This window comes from Dama dama, chromosome 14 (genome assembly GCF_033118175.1).
Source record: "Dama dama isolate Ldn47 chromosome 14, ASM3311817v1, whole genome shotgun sequence".
NCBI lineage: Eukaryota > Metazoa > Chordata > Mammalia > Artiodactyla > Cervidae > Dama > Dama dama.
Genome location: NC_083694.1, coordinates 48,621,892 through 48,637,220, shown reverse-complemented (window position 1 = coordinate 48,637,220; position 15,329 = coordinate 48,621,892). Strand labels below are relative to the sequence as shown.

Below are 15,329 nucleotides of genomic sequence, written 5' to 3'. Positions count from 1 at the left end.
TAAGTTTTGGAATTATTCAGAGATCTTTATGAAGTGATAAATACAAATTTTAAAATATTTATTTATTCATTTATTTGGCTGCATCGTCTTAGGTGCAGCACATGAGATCTTCATTGAGTTGCACAAACTCTCTACTTGTGGCTCTCAGCTCAGCAGTTGCAGCTCCTGGGCTCCTAAGTACCAGGACTTCAATAATTGTGGCACTTGGGCTCTCTAGTTATGGCATGTAGGTTTTGGAGTGCGTGGATATACGCGTGTCCTATGGACACAACTGCAGCTCAGTAGTGGCACAGGGGCTTTTGTTGCTTTGTGGCACATGGGATCTTCCCGGACCTGGGATTGAACCTGCATCTCCTGCATTGCAAGGCAGATTCTTAAGCACCAGACCACCAGAGAAGTCCCTGAAGTGATATATTAGTAATAAGGAAGAGTAGTGACTTTAAGGATCCCACGTTTGAATTGCAGCTTAAAATTAGCACGTTGGATTTGCAAAAGACCGGAAAGCAGTCAAAGAAATAATGTAGGCGGGTTATCTCAACCTTTAGTTCAGTTCAGTTCAGTCGCTCAGTCATGTCCGACACTTTGTGACCCCATGAATTGCAGCACGCCAGGCCTCCCTGTCCATCACCAACTCCCGGAGTTTACTCAGACTCATGTCCTTTGAGTTGGTGATGCCGTCCAGCCATCTCATCTCAACCTTGGTACTATTCATATTTGAGGCCAGGTAATTCTTTGTTGTGGGGACTGTCTTGTGCATTGTAGGATGTTAGTAGCAGCCCTGGCCTCTGCTTACTAAGTAGCAATAAGCTTCACCCCTACCCACAGTTGTGACAACCAGAAATGTCCCTTTGGGGGACAGAATTGTCCCAGCCGAGAGCCACTGATGTAAGTCTTCACAGTTACAAGATTTTTGAATGAAATAGAATAATGCATCCAAAGACTCTAGACTTTGTTAGATATTTAAAGCATTGTGTTATGTGTTGTAGTTGTGCTTTTTCTTTCATCCCAGAAAATGTCTGTTTAAAAAATCTTCTACAAAGTTGTAGATGACGGGATCCATGAAGTGTTTTTGTTTTTACAGTTACCAGTGATTTTTCAGTCAGGTTAATAATATGTGTCAAAGTCCTAGAATCTTGGTTAGAACAGCCATTGTTTTTCTTGAATAACTAATGAAATATGAAAGAAGAAAGACATACTTTGCAGTTTCCAACAGTCATATTTAATCAGAAATTTTCATTTCACTCTTAGATACTGAATGTAGGTAATTACCTTCATTTTATTGAGCTTGGTGTACTTTCCTAGGCATCAATTTCAGTTGCTTGTGTAATTCAAGTCAATAATATCTTGGAGGCACACATCCATTATACATTGGGCACCATGGCTAGATTCTGTTTACAAGGATGAATCCAGTCTTGGACTTTTAAGAGTCCAGTAAATGAGTGGTTATAATACAGAGTAAAGAGGTTTGAGACAGACATTGTAGTAAAAGAGGTTTAGAAATACACAACTAAGAAACTAATGAATGCTTATGGGGTGGGGTGCAGTTGTCAAGAACAGCTGCAGAGCAGGAGGTTAACTTTGGATCTCACTAATCCTTGAAGGCAAATCAGGGAAGTACAGAAAGGTGTCTTCAGTAGGAACAGGTATGGACAAGAGCGCTCATATTGCTGTGTGCTAGGCAGAGTGCTAAGTAGTTTGTCATCACTAACTCATTAAATCCTCACCACAGCCTCTCATACGTGGTATTATGACCATTTACATGCAAGAAAATGAAAGATTAGAGAGGAAGTAATTTAACTAAGGACTTTCATCTGATAAGAAAAAAGGGAGGCACCCGTGATTAGAACCTGGTATACTTGTTTGTTTGTTTTGGCTGCACTGTGAGGCATGTGGGGTCTTAGTTCCCCACCAGGGACAGAACCTGTGAAAGCGCAGAGTCCTAACCACTGATCAGCAGGGAAGTCCCTAAACTGGTTTACTGTTATGTGGATAGATCATTGTTGTTATTTAATCGCTTAGTTGTATCTGACTCTTTTGTGGCCCTGTGGACTGCAGCCCACCAGGCTCCTCTGTCCATGGGATAGATCCCTAGTGGGTGGGATAAAGTGTGGCCAGAGAGTGAGAGTGAGCAACCAGGCAGTTAGTTTGGGGCCAGGTTGTCAAGGGTCTTCTCTCCTGTGTGGGACAGTATGGAGGTGTCAGAGCCGGAAGATTTGCAGGGAGGTGGAGAGTCACAGAATCCTAGAGTTAGCAGGACCTTTGAAGGTCTCATAACCCATTAGGGAAATTAAAGTTTAGAAAGACAAAATGAGGTACCTTGCCAGACTGAACAGTTTAGTATTTCCTTCCTGATTTTCTTGTGAAACCAAAAAACCTGGAGAAGGAAATGGCAACCCACTGCAGTATTCTTGCCTGGAGAATCCCATGGACTGAGGAGCCTGGCAGGCTACAGTCCCATGGGGTCACAAGAGTGGGAAGCTGCTGTATTAACACAGGGAGCTCAGCCCAGTGCTCTGTGACAACATAGAAGGGGTGGGGGCGGTGGGCTGAGAGGGCAGTTCCAGAGATGGGGGAGTATATGTATACTTATGGCTGATTGATGCACGACAAACCAACACAATATCGTAAAGCATTTATCCTCCAATTAAAAAAAATTTTTTTTCTTTGTTTAAAAAAAACAAAACAAACCACAGACTTAATCCAGCAATTCAGGTTGTATCAGAAGTGGTGGCATGTAAAATGGAATTAGGATCACATCAGAAGCTAGTGGGGTTTTTGTTTCTAGTCTTGTTTAAACTTTCTGGTGGGCTCAGGACCCTTTTGTATTTTTAAATTACTGAGCTTTTGTTTATTTTGTACTGTCTCTTGACATTTTGCCATATTCGAAATTTAAACTTTAGTTTGAAATTTTATTGATTCATTTGTCATAGTTTTTTCTTTCCTTTTAAATTTTAATAGTTTATTTGAGCAAAAATCTAATTGAATTGGGCACTGCCAAACTGGAAGTGGTTAGGAGTGCTCCATCAATAGGAGCTGGAGGGAAAGACTTTCATGGAGAAAAGCAAAGCAGAAAAATTATTTGATCAGTTATAGCTTTAGTGTATTTGCCTTATTTGGAAAAGGCTGACTGGCTTTTGGTTATTGGTTGTCGTTAGGTTTGATTTCCTAATCTTGAGGCGTTTGCAGGCTTAGGTTTTGGTTTACTTATGTAGGGCTGTAAATTATTAGAGCCACCTCAGTGTAATGGTCTCCTTGCTTAATTAACACCCTCCCCCCCTAAAAAAGGCCCTCTTCTCACACGAGAGAGTTTAACCAAAAATTTGCTGTAAGTGCTACTCTTGGTCACCATCAGGTTGTTGATTTTGTCTGGGCGTGAAACTCATAGGTTATGAGCCTGGTCTGTAAAAGAATTGTTTTTGCTGTTCACCTCCTTCATCTAATTTCTCTCCAAGTGCAGTGAGACCATCTAATGTATTGCTGATGACTACAAACATAAATTTAAGACCCTTGAGAGAATACAGCCCCCCAGGGAGATTATAATGATGACTGTCAGTTGGATAATACCAAAAGACTAGAATGCTCCTTAAGGCTCCCTGGGAACCAGACAAGTTGGTACCTAATAAAGCAAAGAATGTACCCAAAGGGGCATTAACCTGTCTTAAGTCAAGTGGCTTCTTTGTTAATTTCCTGTGTTTCCTCCAGGATCAGAGGGATTGATCCAGGTATAGCAGGAGGTATTTGCTATGGCACAAACTTATGGCTTGATTTGCCAGTAACTGAAAGCAATTCTGTTATCCAGACCACCTTAGCAAGAAATTCTAGGGACTTTGGTTGTGCAACTATGGCCTTCGCGGTAGATTTAGTGACAGTTGCCAGAGTTAAGGACATTGTCTTCCTGTGCGTTAAGGACCATTGTCTTCCTGTGCATTTACAGAGGAAAAAAGCTAGTCGAGCAAAGACAAACCGAATAGTTTCATATTGGAGACAAAGATCTTCGTCCATGATCTTGGGAGAGCCATCTACCTCAACTTGTCTGCTTCTGGGGAGGAAGCTCCATAGTCAGTTTTAATTTTAGCTCTCTAGCTGGGTGACATAACGATCTTTTAAAACAAAAAAGAGTGAGATGAGTGGCATCTCAGCAGATAGCTAGATTCTCATAACTACTTCTGTATTCAAATTGTGATTATAAAATTTTTATATGAAAAAGTGTGAAGTATATGAAGAAAATGTGGCCTCACACAGATACATAATTGAAATAGGGAGGACCTCAGAGACCCTCAAAAGGACCTTGGAGATCCTCACAGGTCCTCACACCACATTTAGAGAACTGCTGCACTAAAAAGATAAGATTGTCTTGAAAATTTGGACTTGTGAAAAACTGGACCTAAAGGGATTATTACCTGGTATGATGATATGTTCTGTTTAAGAAATTAGATCATTTTACCCGTTTATTTTATGGAAGCCCCAAGGACAGCAGGGACATTTTGAATTGCCCAGGCCTGATGAAAAATCTGCATTTGGCATCTTTTATCTTAAGCTTATATATTGACTGTATGTAGAGAAAAAAATTGTTAGTTGCATGATAGAAAGGAAGAGAGATTGTTGGAAAGTTGTCACTTGAGATTATGTCTGCTTTTAACAAATCAGCCTTCTTAACTGTTTTAACTGCCAAATTTTTTAGTCACTTTCCTGGTTCCTTTGAAAAAAAAATCCATGGAGAAGGAAATGGCAACCCACTCCAGTATTCTTGCCTGGAAAAGTCCATGGACAGAGGAGCCTGGTGGGCTGCAGTCCATGGGGTTACATGACTGAGCATGTGTGCATGAGGGTGGAGGGAGATGGGCTGGTAACAATAAAGTGGTAGAACTAAAAAAAAAAAAAAAAATCCACTTAGGCCATACTTTTGTTTCTCAACTTAATTTGGTGAAATGCTTTTTAATATTCCAGGTTAAAAAAAACAAGCATAGATGCATATTTCTCATAATCAAATGTTTACAACTACAAGTATGTATATATGTGTGTGTGTGTCATTGGATGTTACTCTTGTATGTGAACAAATTTATCCCTGAGTCATCTTATCAGTGGGCCTCCCAGGTGGCTCAATGGTAGAAGAATCTGCTTGCAGTGTAGGTGATGGAGGAGACTAGGGTTTGATCCCTGGATCAGGAAGATCCTCTGGAGGAGGAAATGGCAATCCACTCCAGTATTCTTGCTTGGAAAATTCCATTGACAGACTATGGTTCATGGGATCGCAAAGAGTTGGACACACTGAGTGACTGAGCACATTTTATAAATAGACATATGCAGTATCTTGACATTTTCAGTGTTAAGAGTCAAATGCTCACTGTAGTTCTGTGTATAAAATGGCTGTGGAAACAGTAACTGTTACTTATTTGACAACATAATTTGGTTTAAGAGAATCCTGACATCCCATATTCTGTTTGCTTATCAAGAATTACTATGTAACCAATCACTTGTATTTCTCCACTATGGAAAATTTCAATCAGATCCACTTCTTAGTTTTCTGAATAATTTTTTTTCCGGGAAGGAGAGTAGAGGGCTATGTCACATGGCCTGCAAGACCTTAGTTCCTCCACCAAGGATAAACCCTGGGTCCACAGCAGTGAAAGTACAGAATCCTATCCACTGGATCAGAAGGGAATTCCCCTTAGTAATTGTAATTTAAAAATTTTAAGCACATACAAGAGATAATTCAGCCTTAATTGTCTTATGTGCTTAGGAAAAGTGTAACTCGATTTCTTTTAAATTGTAATTCTTTCAGGTTCTTTACCATTTAGAATTTTTAAGTGATGTTGAAAATATAATACTGATAAGGTCAGGTAAATTTTTATTTAGTGTTTTTTATCAAAGTGAAATTGACTTACAGTGTTGTGCTAGTTTCAGGTGCACAGCAAAGTGATTCGGTTATACATCAGTCGCTCAGTCGTGTCCGACTCTTTGCGACCCCATGGATTGCAGCATGTCTAGGTTTGTCATAGCTTTTCTTCCAAGGAGCAAGCATCTTTTAATTTCATGGCTGCAGTCACCATCTGCAGTGGTTTTGGAGCCCAAGAAAATAAAATCTCTCACTGTTAACTTTTTTTTTTTTTTTCAGATTCTTTCTCCTTAGGTGTGCTCAATCGCTCAGTCATATCTGACTCTGTGATCCCATGGACTGGGACCCACCAGTCTCCTCTGTCCATGGGATTTCCCAGGCAAGAATACTGGAGTGAGTTGCCATTTCCTTCTCCAGGAGATCTTCCTTATCCAGGGATCGAACCCATGTCTCTTGTGTCTCTTGCATTGCAAATGGATATTTTACCCACAGAGCCATCATTGGAAGGCTTATAGGTTATTACAAAATACTGAGGATAGTTCCCTGTGTTATATAGTAGTTGGTTATCGACTTTATATATAGTTGTGTGTATATATTCATCCCAAACTCTTAATTTACCCTCCCTCCCACATTCTTTTTTATGGCTGAGCAACATCCCATTGTATACATACACCATATCTTATCCATTCATCTGTTGATCGACACTTAAGTTGCTTCCATATCTTGGCTTTTGTAAATAATGCTTCAGTGAACATTAAGGTGCATAAATCTTTTCAAATTATGGGGTTTTAAAAAATATTTATTTAGTTGGCTGCATTGGGTCTTAGTTGTGGTACACAAGAGCTTCACTGTGGCACATGGGCTTCTCTCATTGTGGCCTGTGGGCTTCTCTCTAGAAGAAGTCTAGCCCATACCCAGACTCTAGAGCACATGGGCTCTCTGGTTGTGGCAAGCGGGATCTTAGTTCCCCGACCAAGGATCGAACCCACATCTGCTACATTGCAAGGTGGATTCTGAACCCTGGGACCACCAGGGAAGTCCCCAAGTGTGTGTTTCCCTAGATATATTCCCAGGAGAGGGGTTACAGAATCATATGGTAGCTCTGTTTTTTAGCTTTTTATGGAACCTCCCAGTGTTCTCCGTAGTGACTGCACCAATTTAAATACATTTCCACCAACAGTGTTGGAGGGTTCCTTTTTCTCCACACCCTCTCCAGCATTTATTATTTGTAGGCTTTTTTGATGATAGTTATTCTGATCAGTGTGAAGTGATACCTCACTGTAGTTTTGATTTGCATTTCTCTAGTAATTAGCGATGTTGGACATCTTTTTGCGTTTCTCTTGTGGCCCAGTAAATTTAAAACCCACTTTCTTAAAGCTATTAGTTGATGCATCTTCATTACCAATACAATAGACAATTTAGATTGGAAAGCTTCCTATTAACTATTCTTGACTTTTAAGAAACAACTAAAATACTCCACAGGCTTCTCTGTATAGTATGGCTCAGCAGTACAGAATCCCCCTGCGATGAAGGAGATGCAGTTTTGATCCCTGGGTCAGGAAGATCCCCTGGAGGAGTAAATGGCAACCCACTCCAGTGTTCTTGCCTGGGAAATCCCATAGACTGAGGAGACAGGTAGTCTACAGTCCAAAGGCTCACCAAGAGTCTGATACAACTGAGCAACTGAGTACAAAATACTATACATTGTAAGGTTTTTTTTTTTTTTTAAACATTTACATTTTTATTTTGGCAAAATTATCTTTTGAGGAAAAAATGAAAGGCAATCCCCAAATACAGGGCTTTCTTAGAAAGCAACATGCATCATATCTTGAACAAATTACCCAGGCAGTTTCTCTCTCCTATAGACAGACACGAGGAATCTGTGTTTCTGGAAACTTCTGTTTGTCCAGGCTGCTCCCTGAGAGGTAAGAAAATACCCTCTGGGGAGCAGGAGGATGTTCGAGGCTTGGACTGTGGATGCTTCTGGAACATCTTTTGCTCTGCCCACAAACAGAAGAATACCTATTGGCTTTGTCCAGAGACACTTATTCTTGCCTCAGAGCTTAATGTCCTGGGACTCTGACATTTTGGCAAGTGTTTTCTTAACCCGTAGGGCTGTCAGTCTTGAGGCAGGATTGTGAGCCCAACATTGTAAGTTTTGATGAACTCTTGTGATTTTTTAGTTTTAAGAAGATTCTGAAAATAAGAATTTTTAAAAATTAAAATTGACCCAAAAATTCTGAGAATTTGGTTTTTCTTTCAGTTTATAGGGCTGAAAAATATTTGGGGACCTGTTTTGATTCAAGATCTTGAAATCCACAGTACATTTAACAGATTACACTGGAAGTATACATTACAGTTTTGGGTTAGCATATTAAAATCTGAACTCAAAGGTTATATTGTTTTATCATTTCATAATTTATTTATAAACCTTTCCTTCTTTTTAGTTTTAACTCCAAATTGATCAGCAGATATTTCTGCCAATTAAATTTTATATCTTGTTTCAGAATTGGTGTGGTAGCAAGAAATTAAACAAAAGTGTGATGACATTTCTATCATTGTTTTATGCTTTCAAATCATTATCATTGATTCCTCTGCATTTTTATAACATAAACTTAAACAGAACTTTGTTGGCTCCTTATTTTGGTACCCAGAAATTCTGCTCCTGGCCATATTTGTTTACATCTTTCCCCACTATTGCTAAGGAATTTTGGTGTATATAATGGTAGTATTGATAGTAAAGTGTTTCCCTTAATGGTGATTTTATGGTTCCTTGAAATTAAATTGATAAGTCACATACATATTTTATACTGTAGTCATCTGTTGGCCTTATGAATAATCTTGTATTGCTTGGAGTATGTAATACATGTAACAACCATTTTTTTTCCTCCTGTGCTAAAAACAGGAGATTAATTTTGTTAACCCTTGATTTGAATGGGGCTTCCCAGGTAGAAGTAGTTGTAAAGAATCCACCTGCCAGTGCAGGAGATGCAAGAGACTTGGGTTCAAAAATAAATAAATTAATTAATTAATTAAAAAAAGAGAGAGAGACTTGTGTTCAATCCTAGGTCGGGAAGATCCCTTGGAGAAGGGGGTGGCAACCCACTCCAGTAATCTTGCCTGGAGAATTCGATGGACAGAGAGGCCTGGCAGGCTGCAGTCCACAGAGTTGCAAATAGTTGGATACAACTGAGCACACATGGATTAATTTGAATGAGAGTAGTGTCCTATTTCGGAGAAGGCAATGGCACCCCACTCCAGTACTCTTGCCTGGAAAATCCCATGGACGGAGGAGCCTGGTAGGCTGCAGTCCATGGGGTTGCTAAGAGTCGGATATGACCGAGTGACTTCACTTTCACTTTTCACTTTCACGCATTGGAGAAGGAAATGTCAACCCACTCGTGTTCTTGCCTAGAGAATCCCAGGGACGGGGGAGCCTGGTGGGCTGCCGTCTATGGGGTCATACAGAGTCGGACATGACTGAAGCGACTTAGCAGTAGCAGCAGTGTCCTATTTGGGCTTCCTAGTAGCTCAGCTGGTGAAGAATCCACCTGCAATGCAGGATACTCTGGTTCAATTCCTGGGTTGGGAAGATCCCTTGGAGAAGAGACAGGTTACCCACTCCAATATTCTTGGGCTTCCCTGGTGGCTCAGATGGTGAAGAATCCTCCTGCAATGCAGGAGACTCTGATTTGATTCCTGGGTCAGAAAGATCCCCTGGAGGAGGGCATGGCAACCCCCTTTAATATTCTTGCCTGGAGAATCCGATTTCGTGGACAGAGGAGCCTGGCAGCTACAGTCCGTGGGGGTGTCAAAGAGTCGGACACGACTGAGCGACTAAGCTCAGCACAGCACAGCACAGCGTCCTGTTCAGTTTGTTTACATTGTTGAGTTGCTAAGTAGTGTCCGACTCTTTGTGACCCCATGGACTGCTGCGCACCAGGGTTCCCTGTCCTTCACTATCTCCTGGAGTTTGCTCAAACTTGTGTCCATTGAGTCAATGATGCCATCCAGCCATCTCATCTTATTCACTTAGTAGTTGTAACACTACTTTTACTTTATAACCTAGAAAAAATTTATTTTTATTGTTGGGAAAACTGAAGCCCAGTCATTTTTAGGAGGCCTGGTAATGATGACTTGTGATTCTGTCTTGAGGCTTTTATCCATAGTAGTTAGGATTTTGTAACTCAGATATCTCCTTTTGGCTCTTACTGGCATAGGTTTATTTCTTTATGTTTTAAATTGCAGAAAACTCTGATAACTTCATAAAGTTTTTTTATCTTTTGCCTTATGTGAGAACTAAATAAAATTCTGTGTAAGTTGTATTTTCTTAGGGTATTCCACCCCGCCGGTTGGTCTCAGTTCTTGGAGTTGGACTTACTCATCTGACTGGTTCAGAGTTTGTTGTGGATGTGAGAGCTCTAGTCTGAGTGCAAATGACAAAAACTACTGAATTTTTCTTTTAGGGAGTGTGCCTAAGGTGGATTTACCACCTGTGCCCCACCCCCAACCCCCATCCTGAGTTGTTTGCTTAAAGGATTAAGTCTTCCACTATAAGGAGCTGAGAGTATGAAGCAGAATTTCAGAACCCTGTAAATAACAGAACCTGTAAATAGCTTTTTATTTTTAGTGTATTTGGAAATGCTATAAAAGAACTTAAAGCCATAGCAGTCTTGCACATGGAGTACTGAAATGATAATTTAATATTTCTCACATGGTTCTTGGGCATTATAAACATGTTATAGTGTCTGTCTCTTATTCTGACCATGTTGCCATGTTATGTTTTCTCCTTGTCTTTCTTTTTTCCCAGAATTTATTTTTAGTTGGAGGGTAATTGCTTTACAGTTTTGTGTTGGTTTCTACCATATATCAACATGAATCAGCCATAGGTCCATGCACATCCCCTCCCTCCTGAACCTCCCCCACCACCTCCCACCCCATCCCACCCCTCTAGGTTGTCACAGAGCAGCAGATTGGAGCTCCCTGCGTCATAAAGCAAATTTCCACCAGCTGTCTGATTTTACAGATGGCAGTGTATATGTTTCAATGCTACTCACTCAATTTGTCCCACCCTCTCCTTGTCCCTGTGTCCACAAATCCACTCCCTATGTCTCCATTACTGCCCTGCAGATATGTTTATCAGTACCATATTTCTAGATTACATATATATGTGTTAATATATGATATTTGTTTTTCACTTTCTGACTGACTTCATTCTGTAATAGGCTCTAGGTTCATTCACCTTATTAGAACTGAGGAGATGAGTTCCTTTTTATGGCTGAGTAATATTCCATTGTGTATATGTACCACAACTTCTTTATCCATTCATCTGTTGATGGACATCTACATGCCCTAGCTATTGTAAATAGTGCTACAATGAATATTGGGGTACATGTGTCTTTTTCAATTATCATTTTCTCCAGGTATATATCCAGTAGTGGAGTTGTTGGATCATATGGTAGTTTTATTCCTAGTTTTTAAAGGAGACTCCAGACTGTTCTTCATAGTGGCTATATCAATTTGCATTCCCACCAACAGTGTGATAGGGTTCTCTTTTCTCCACACCCTCTCCAGCATTTATTGTTTGTAGATTTTTTGATGGTGGCCTCTGACCAGTGGAGTGATACCTCATTGTAGTTTTGGTTTGCATTTCCCTAATAATGAGCAATATTGAGCATCTTTTCACATGCCTATTTTTTGTTTGGGTTGTTTGTTTTTCTGGTATTGGGCTAGATGAGCTGTTTGTTTATTCTGGACGTTAATCCTTTGTCAGTTGTTTCATTTGCAATTATTTTCACCCATTCTGAGGGTTGTCTTTTCATTTTGTTTATTGTTTCCTTTGCTTTGTGAAAGCTTTTAAGCTTAATCAGGTCCTGTTTGTTTATTTTTGTTCTTATTTCCATTATTCTAGGAAGTGGATCAAAGAGGATATTGCTGTGATGTATGCCAAAGAGTATATTGCCTATGTTTTCCTCTAAGAGTTTTATAGTTTTTGGCCTTACATTTAGTCTTTAATCCATTTTGAGTTTATTTTTGTGTATGGTGTTCAGAAATGTTCTAGTTTCATTCTTTTGCATGTAGCTGTACAGTTTTCCCAGCACCACTTATTGAAGAGGCTGTCTTTTCTCCATTGTATATTCATGCCTCCTTTGTCAAAGATAAGGTGGCCATAGGTGCGTGAATTTGTCTCTGGGCTTTCTGTCTTGTTCCATTGGTCTGTATTTCTGTTTTTGTGCTAGTACCATACTGTCTTGATGACTGTAGCTTTGTAGTATAGTCTGAAGTCATGAAGGTTGATTTCTCCAGCTCCATTTTTCTTAAGATTGCTTTGACAAAACACAAATTGTCTTTTGTGTTTCCATACAAACTGAAAGTTTTTGTTATAGTTCTGTGAAAAATATCACTAGTAGTTTGATAGGGATTGAATTGGATCTGTAGATTGCTTTGGGTAGTATAGTCATTTTCACAGTATTGATTCTTTCAGTCCAAGAACATGGTATGTCTCTCCATCCGTTTGTGTAATCTTTGATTTCTTTCATCAGCTTCTTATAGTTTTTTCCATACAGGTCTTTTGTCTGTTTAGGTAGGTTTATTTGTAGATATTTTATTCTTTTTATTGCAGTGATGATCTCCTTTTCTTTCAACTGTGATTGTCTTACACTTTAAGGTTTGTATCAAACTGAAGAGAAAAATTAAATTTCATTGACTCTCATTTCCCATGTTATTCACAGAGAAAAGAGCCTAAACTGACAAGATTCTAGTAATTTGTATAATGTTTCTTTATTAATCCTTCAAAAATATAAACCTGGGAAATTATTTTGAATATCTGTTTTTTCCTAAAAATTATTATCTATGAGGTGGTGGTAATAGTAGTAGTAACAATATAGTAACAGCATTACCACTTCATTTATTTCTTGCCAGTCATATTCTGAACTCTAAACCTGTGTGGTTTTTTGTTTCTTAACCTTGTGAGATAGGTACTATTATTATTTCCATTTTTACAGATGTAGAAACTAAGCCCTAGCAAGAGATTAAGTGACTTGTCCAAGGATACATGCTGTATGTCTGAGTCAGGATTTAAATAGACATCTCTGAATCCAAAACTCATATATCCACTATTTTATTAACATTACCCTTAAGTCATGTGTGTTTACCAGTCTTATTTTATTTGGAAAAAATTGTTCAGATTTTGCACAGAAAAAACATTTGTCTTTCGGTGGCCTGTGGTGGTAAAAGATTGTTACTTTTGCTGTCTTCTGCAATCTCTGAAGGTAGATATGAAATAGATGTGGAGAAAGTAGGGTATCTAGAAAACCCGGACCTGAAGTTTAGACCTTTTAATGATTGCCACTTGTTGACTATAAGAAGTTTTATGTGTGATTCTTTGTTGGTTTTTTCACTTGTTTGTTTTTTTCTTTGCCCACCTGTAGCACTGATTCCAGCAGTAGTTCAAGTGATGACTCTCCAGCCCGATCAGTTCAATCTGCAGCAGTCCCAGCACCTACTTCCCAGTTGCTTTCGTCTCTGGACAAAGATGAGCCCCGTAAAAGTTTTGGGATCAAGGTTCAGAATCTTCCAGTGCGCTCTACAGGTAAAATTTTGTATTACTGTACTTTCCTTTCTGCTATTTTTGGGGAATAAGAGAGCAACTTATATTCTCTCCATTGTATAGATTTTGTTTAAATATCTCTCTTCTGACTGTGTTGGTAATATTTTCTATTTGTCTTTCAGCTTTGACTCCTTTTTCTTTTTGTGGTTCATTGACATTTAATGCCATGTAATAAAAAGCAAGTGATTATAATTTATGTAATTTCTAGGTTGTTACATATGTAAGATTGCATGTTACTTGTACCTAATTATATATACATATGTATATACATTATTATGTATATTGTATGCATTTACACACGTGAAGATTGTATGGTGTGTGTTATATAAAGAAAGCATGGTTCATTTTGAATAAAAATGCTTTCTGTATTAAATATTTTTATATTAGGAAAAATTTGGTATAATGAACTTATAGAAACACTATTTTGAGTTAGATTTATAGTGGTCTGGAGTCCTATGAAATAACTTGGACATAAAAAATGCTAGGAAACCCATTTCAATAGGTTAACATTTTAAATGAAGAAAGTCATGAATAATGACTAGGTAGTTAAAAGCTCTACGGTAATTTTTATTCCAATTTTTTTGGACATTTGGCTATAATGTATTTTTATTGCTATGTCAGGCATATATTGAGTATGTAAACAACTGTTAGTAGATGGTCAGACCAACAAAGACCAAACCAAGTATGTCTTGCTAAGCAGTGCATTTCAGTGATTACTTATTTATTAAAATAGCCTGTGAAACCTACATACCAGGTTTATGAATAGAGACTATTGAGATACAAATGTTGATGAACTTTTGATTTAATTATACTTTGTAATTTAGGAATGGGCAGGGGTTAAAATTGGCTTGTCTTTCTGTACAGTTTTAATTTTTATAATGGAACTAATTAACACAAGACTTCCAGATAGTATAATTTGTCTCTAAAAGGCCTTAAAGTTGTTTAGCATGTTATATGCCATTTCCCACACAGTTTTATCATCAGCTTGATGCTTGGAAAACCAGAGATATGGCTTTTTTCTCAAATCTTTAAAGTTTTCATATACATATTTATGTATGTTTGTAAAGTTTTTAATCATGAAAATGTTAAACTCACCCACAGTAGAAGAAATAGCAAAATGAACTTCCCTTACACCATACCAGATTTAAAAATCATCAGTGTTTTGCCACACTTGCTTTAACTATCTCCATCTTTATTCTTTCCTGTTCTTGTTCCCTTTTTATCCTAAAGTGAATCCCTGGTGTTATATCATTTCACACTATCTTAAAGGATCTGTACATACGAGTTTTTTCCTGAGTAACCATGCTATATCATTCTTACCTAGCAGATAACCAGTAATATCTTCTAACACCCAGTTTATTTTCAGAATTGTTCAATAGTCTCTAAAATGCATCTTTAGAGTGGTTTAATTTGAAAAAGTAATGTTTTAATGCTAATTAGGTCAAAAGTCAGGTTAAAGACTCAGTAGCTTACATTTTGAGTTGTAACTGTGTTAGAAAAATGAACAACTTGTTTTTGTTTGATGGTTTAGATACAAGCCTTAAAGATGGCCTTTTCCATGAATTTAAGAAATTTGGAAAGGTGACTTCAGTGCAGATACATGGAACTTCAGAAGAGAGATATGGTCTGGTATTCTTTCGGCAGCAAGAGGACCAAGAAAAAGCGTTGACTGCATCAAAAGGCAAACTTTTCTTTGGCATGCAGATTGAAGTAACAGCATGGATAGGGCCGGGTAAGAGACAAGAGACAGCTCTATTAACACACTTTCATTGTCTTGTTTTAAAGAGCTGTTGTTTATTAAGTTGTTGCTCAGCTTAATAAAATAGATTGTTTTGGTTCAGGAGCCGTGAAGATTGTTTTTGTAAAAGGTAGTTTAGGCCCTTG

At 38.4% G+C, this 15,329-nt stretch overlaps 1 protein-coding gene across 1 annotated transcript in view; it reads left to right on the top strand.

Annotated features, from left to right (window-relative positions):
* Positions 1 to 15,329, top strand: part of SPEN (spen family transcriptional repressor) — an 88,942-nt gene that overhangs the window by 47,454 nt on the left and 26,159 nt on the right. The window contains exons 4-5 of the mRNA XM_061160674.1: positions 13,267 to 13,427; positions 14,977 to 15,177. Of these exons, the coding sequence (XP_061016657.1) occupies positions 13,267 to 13,427; positions 14,977 to 15,177 (362 nt within the window). The remainder of the gene's footprint in view (positions 1 to 13,266; positions 13,428 to 14,976; positions 15,178 to 15,329) is intronic.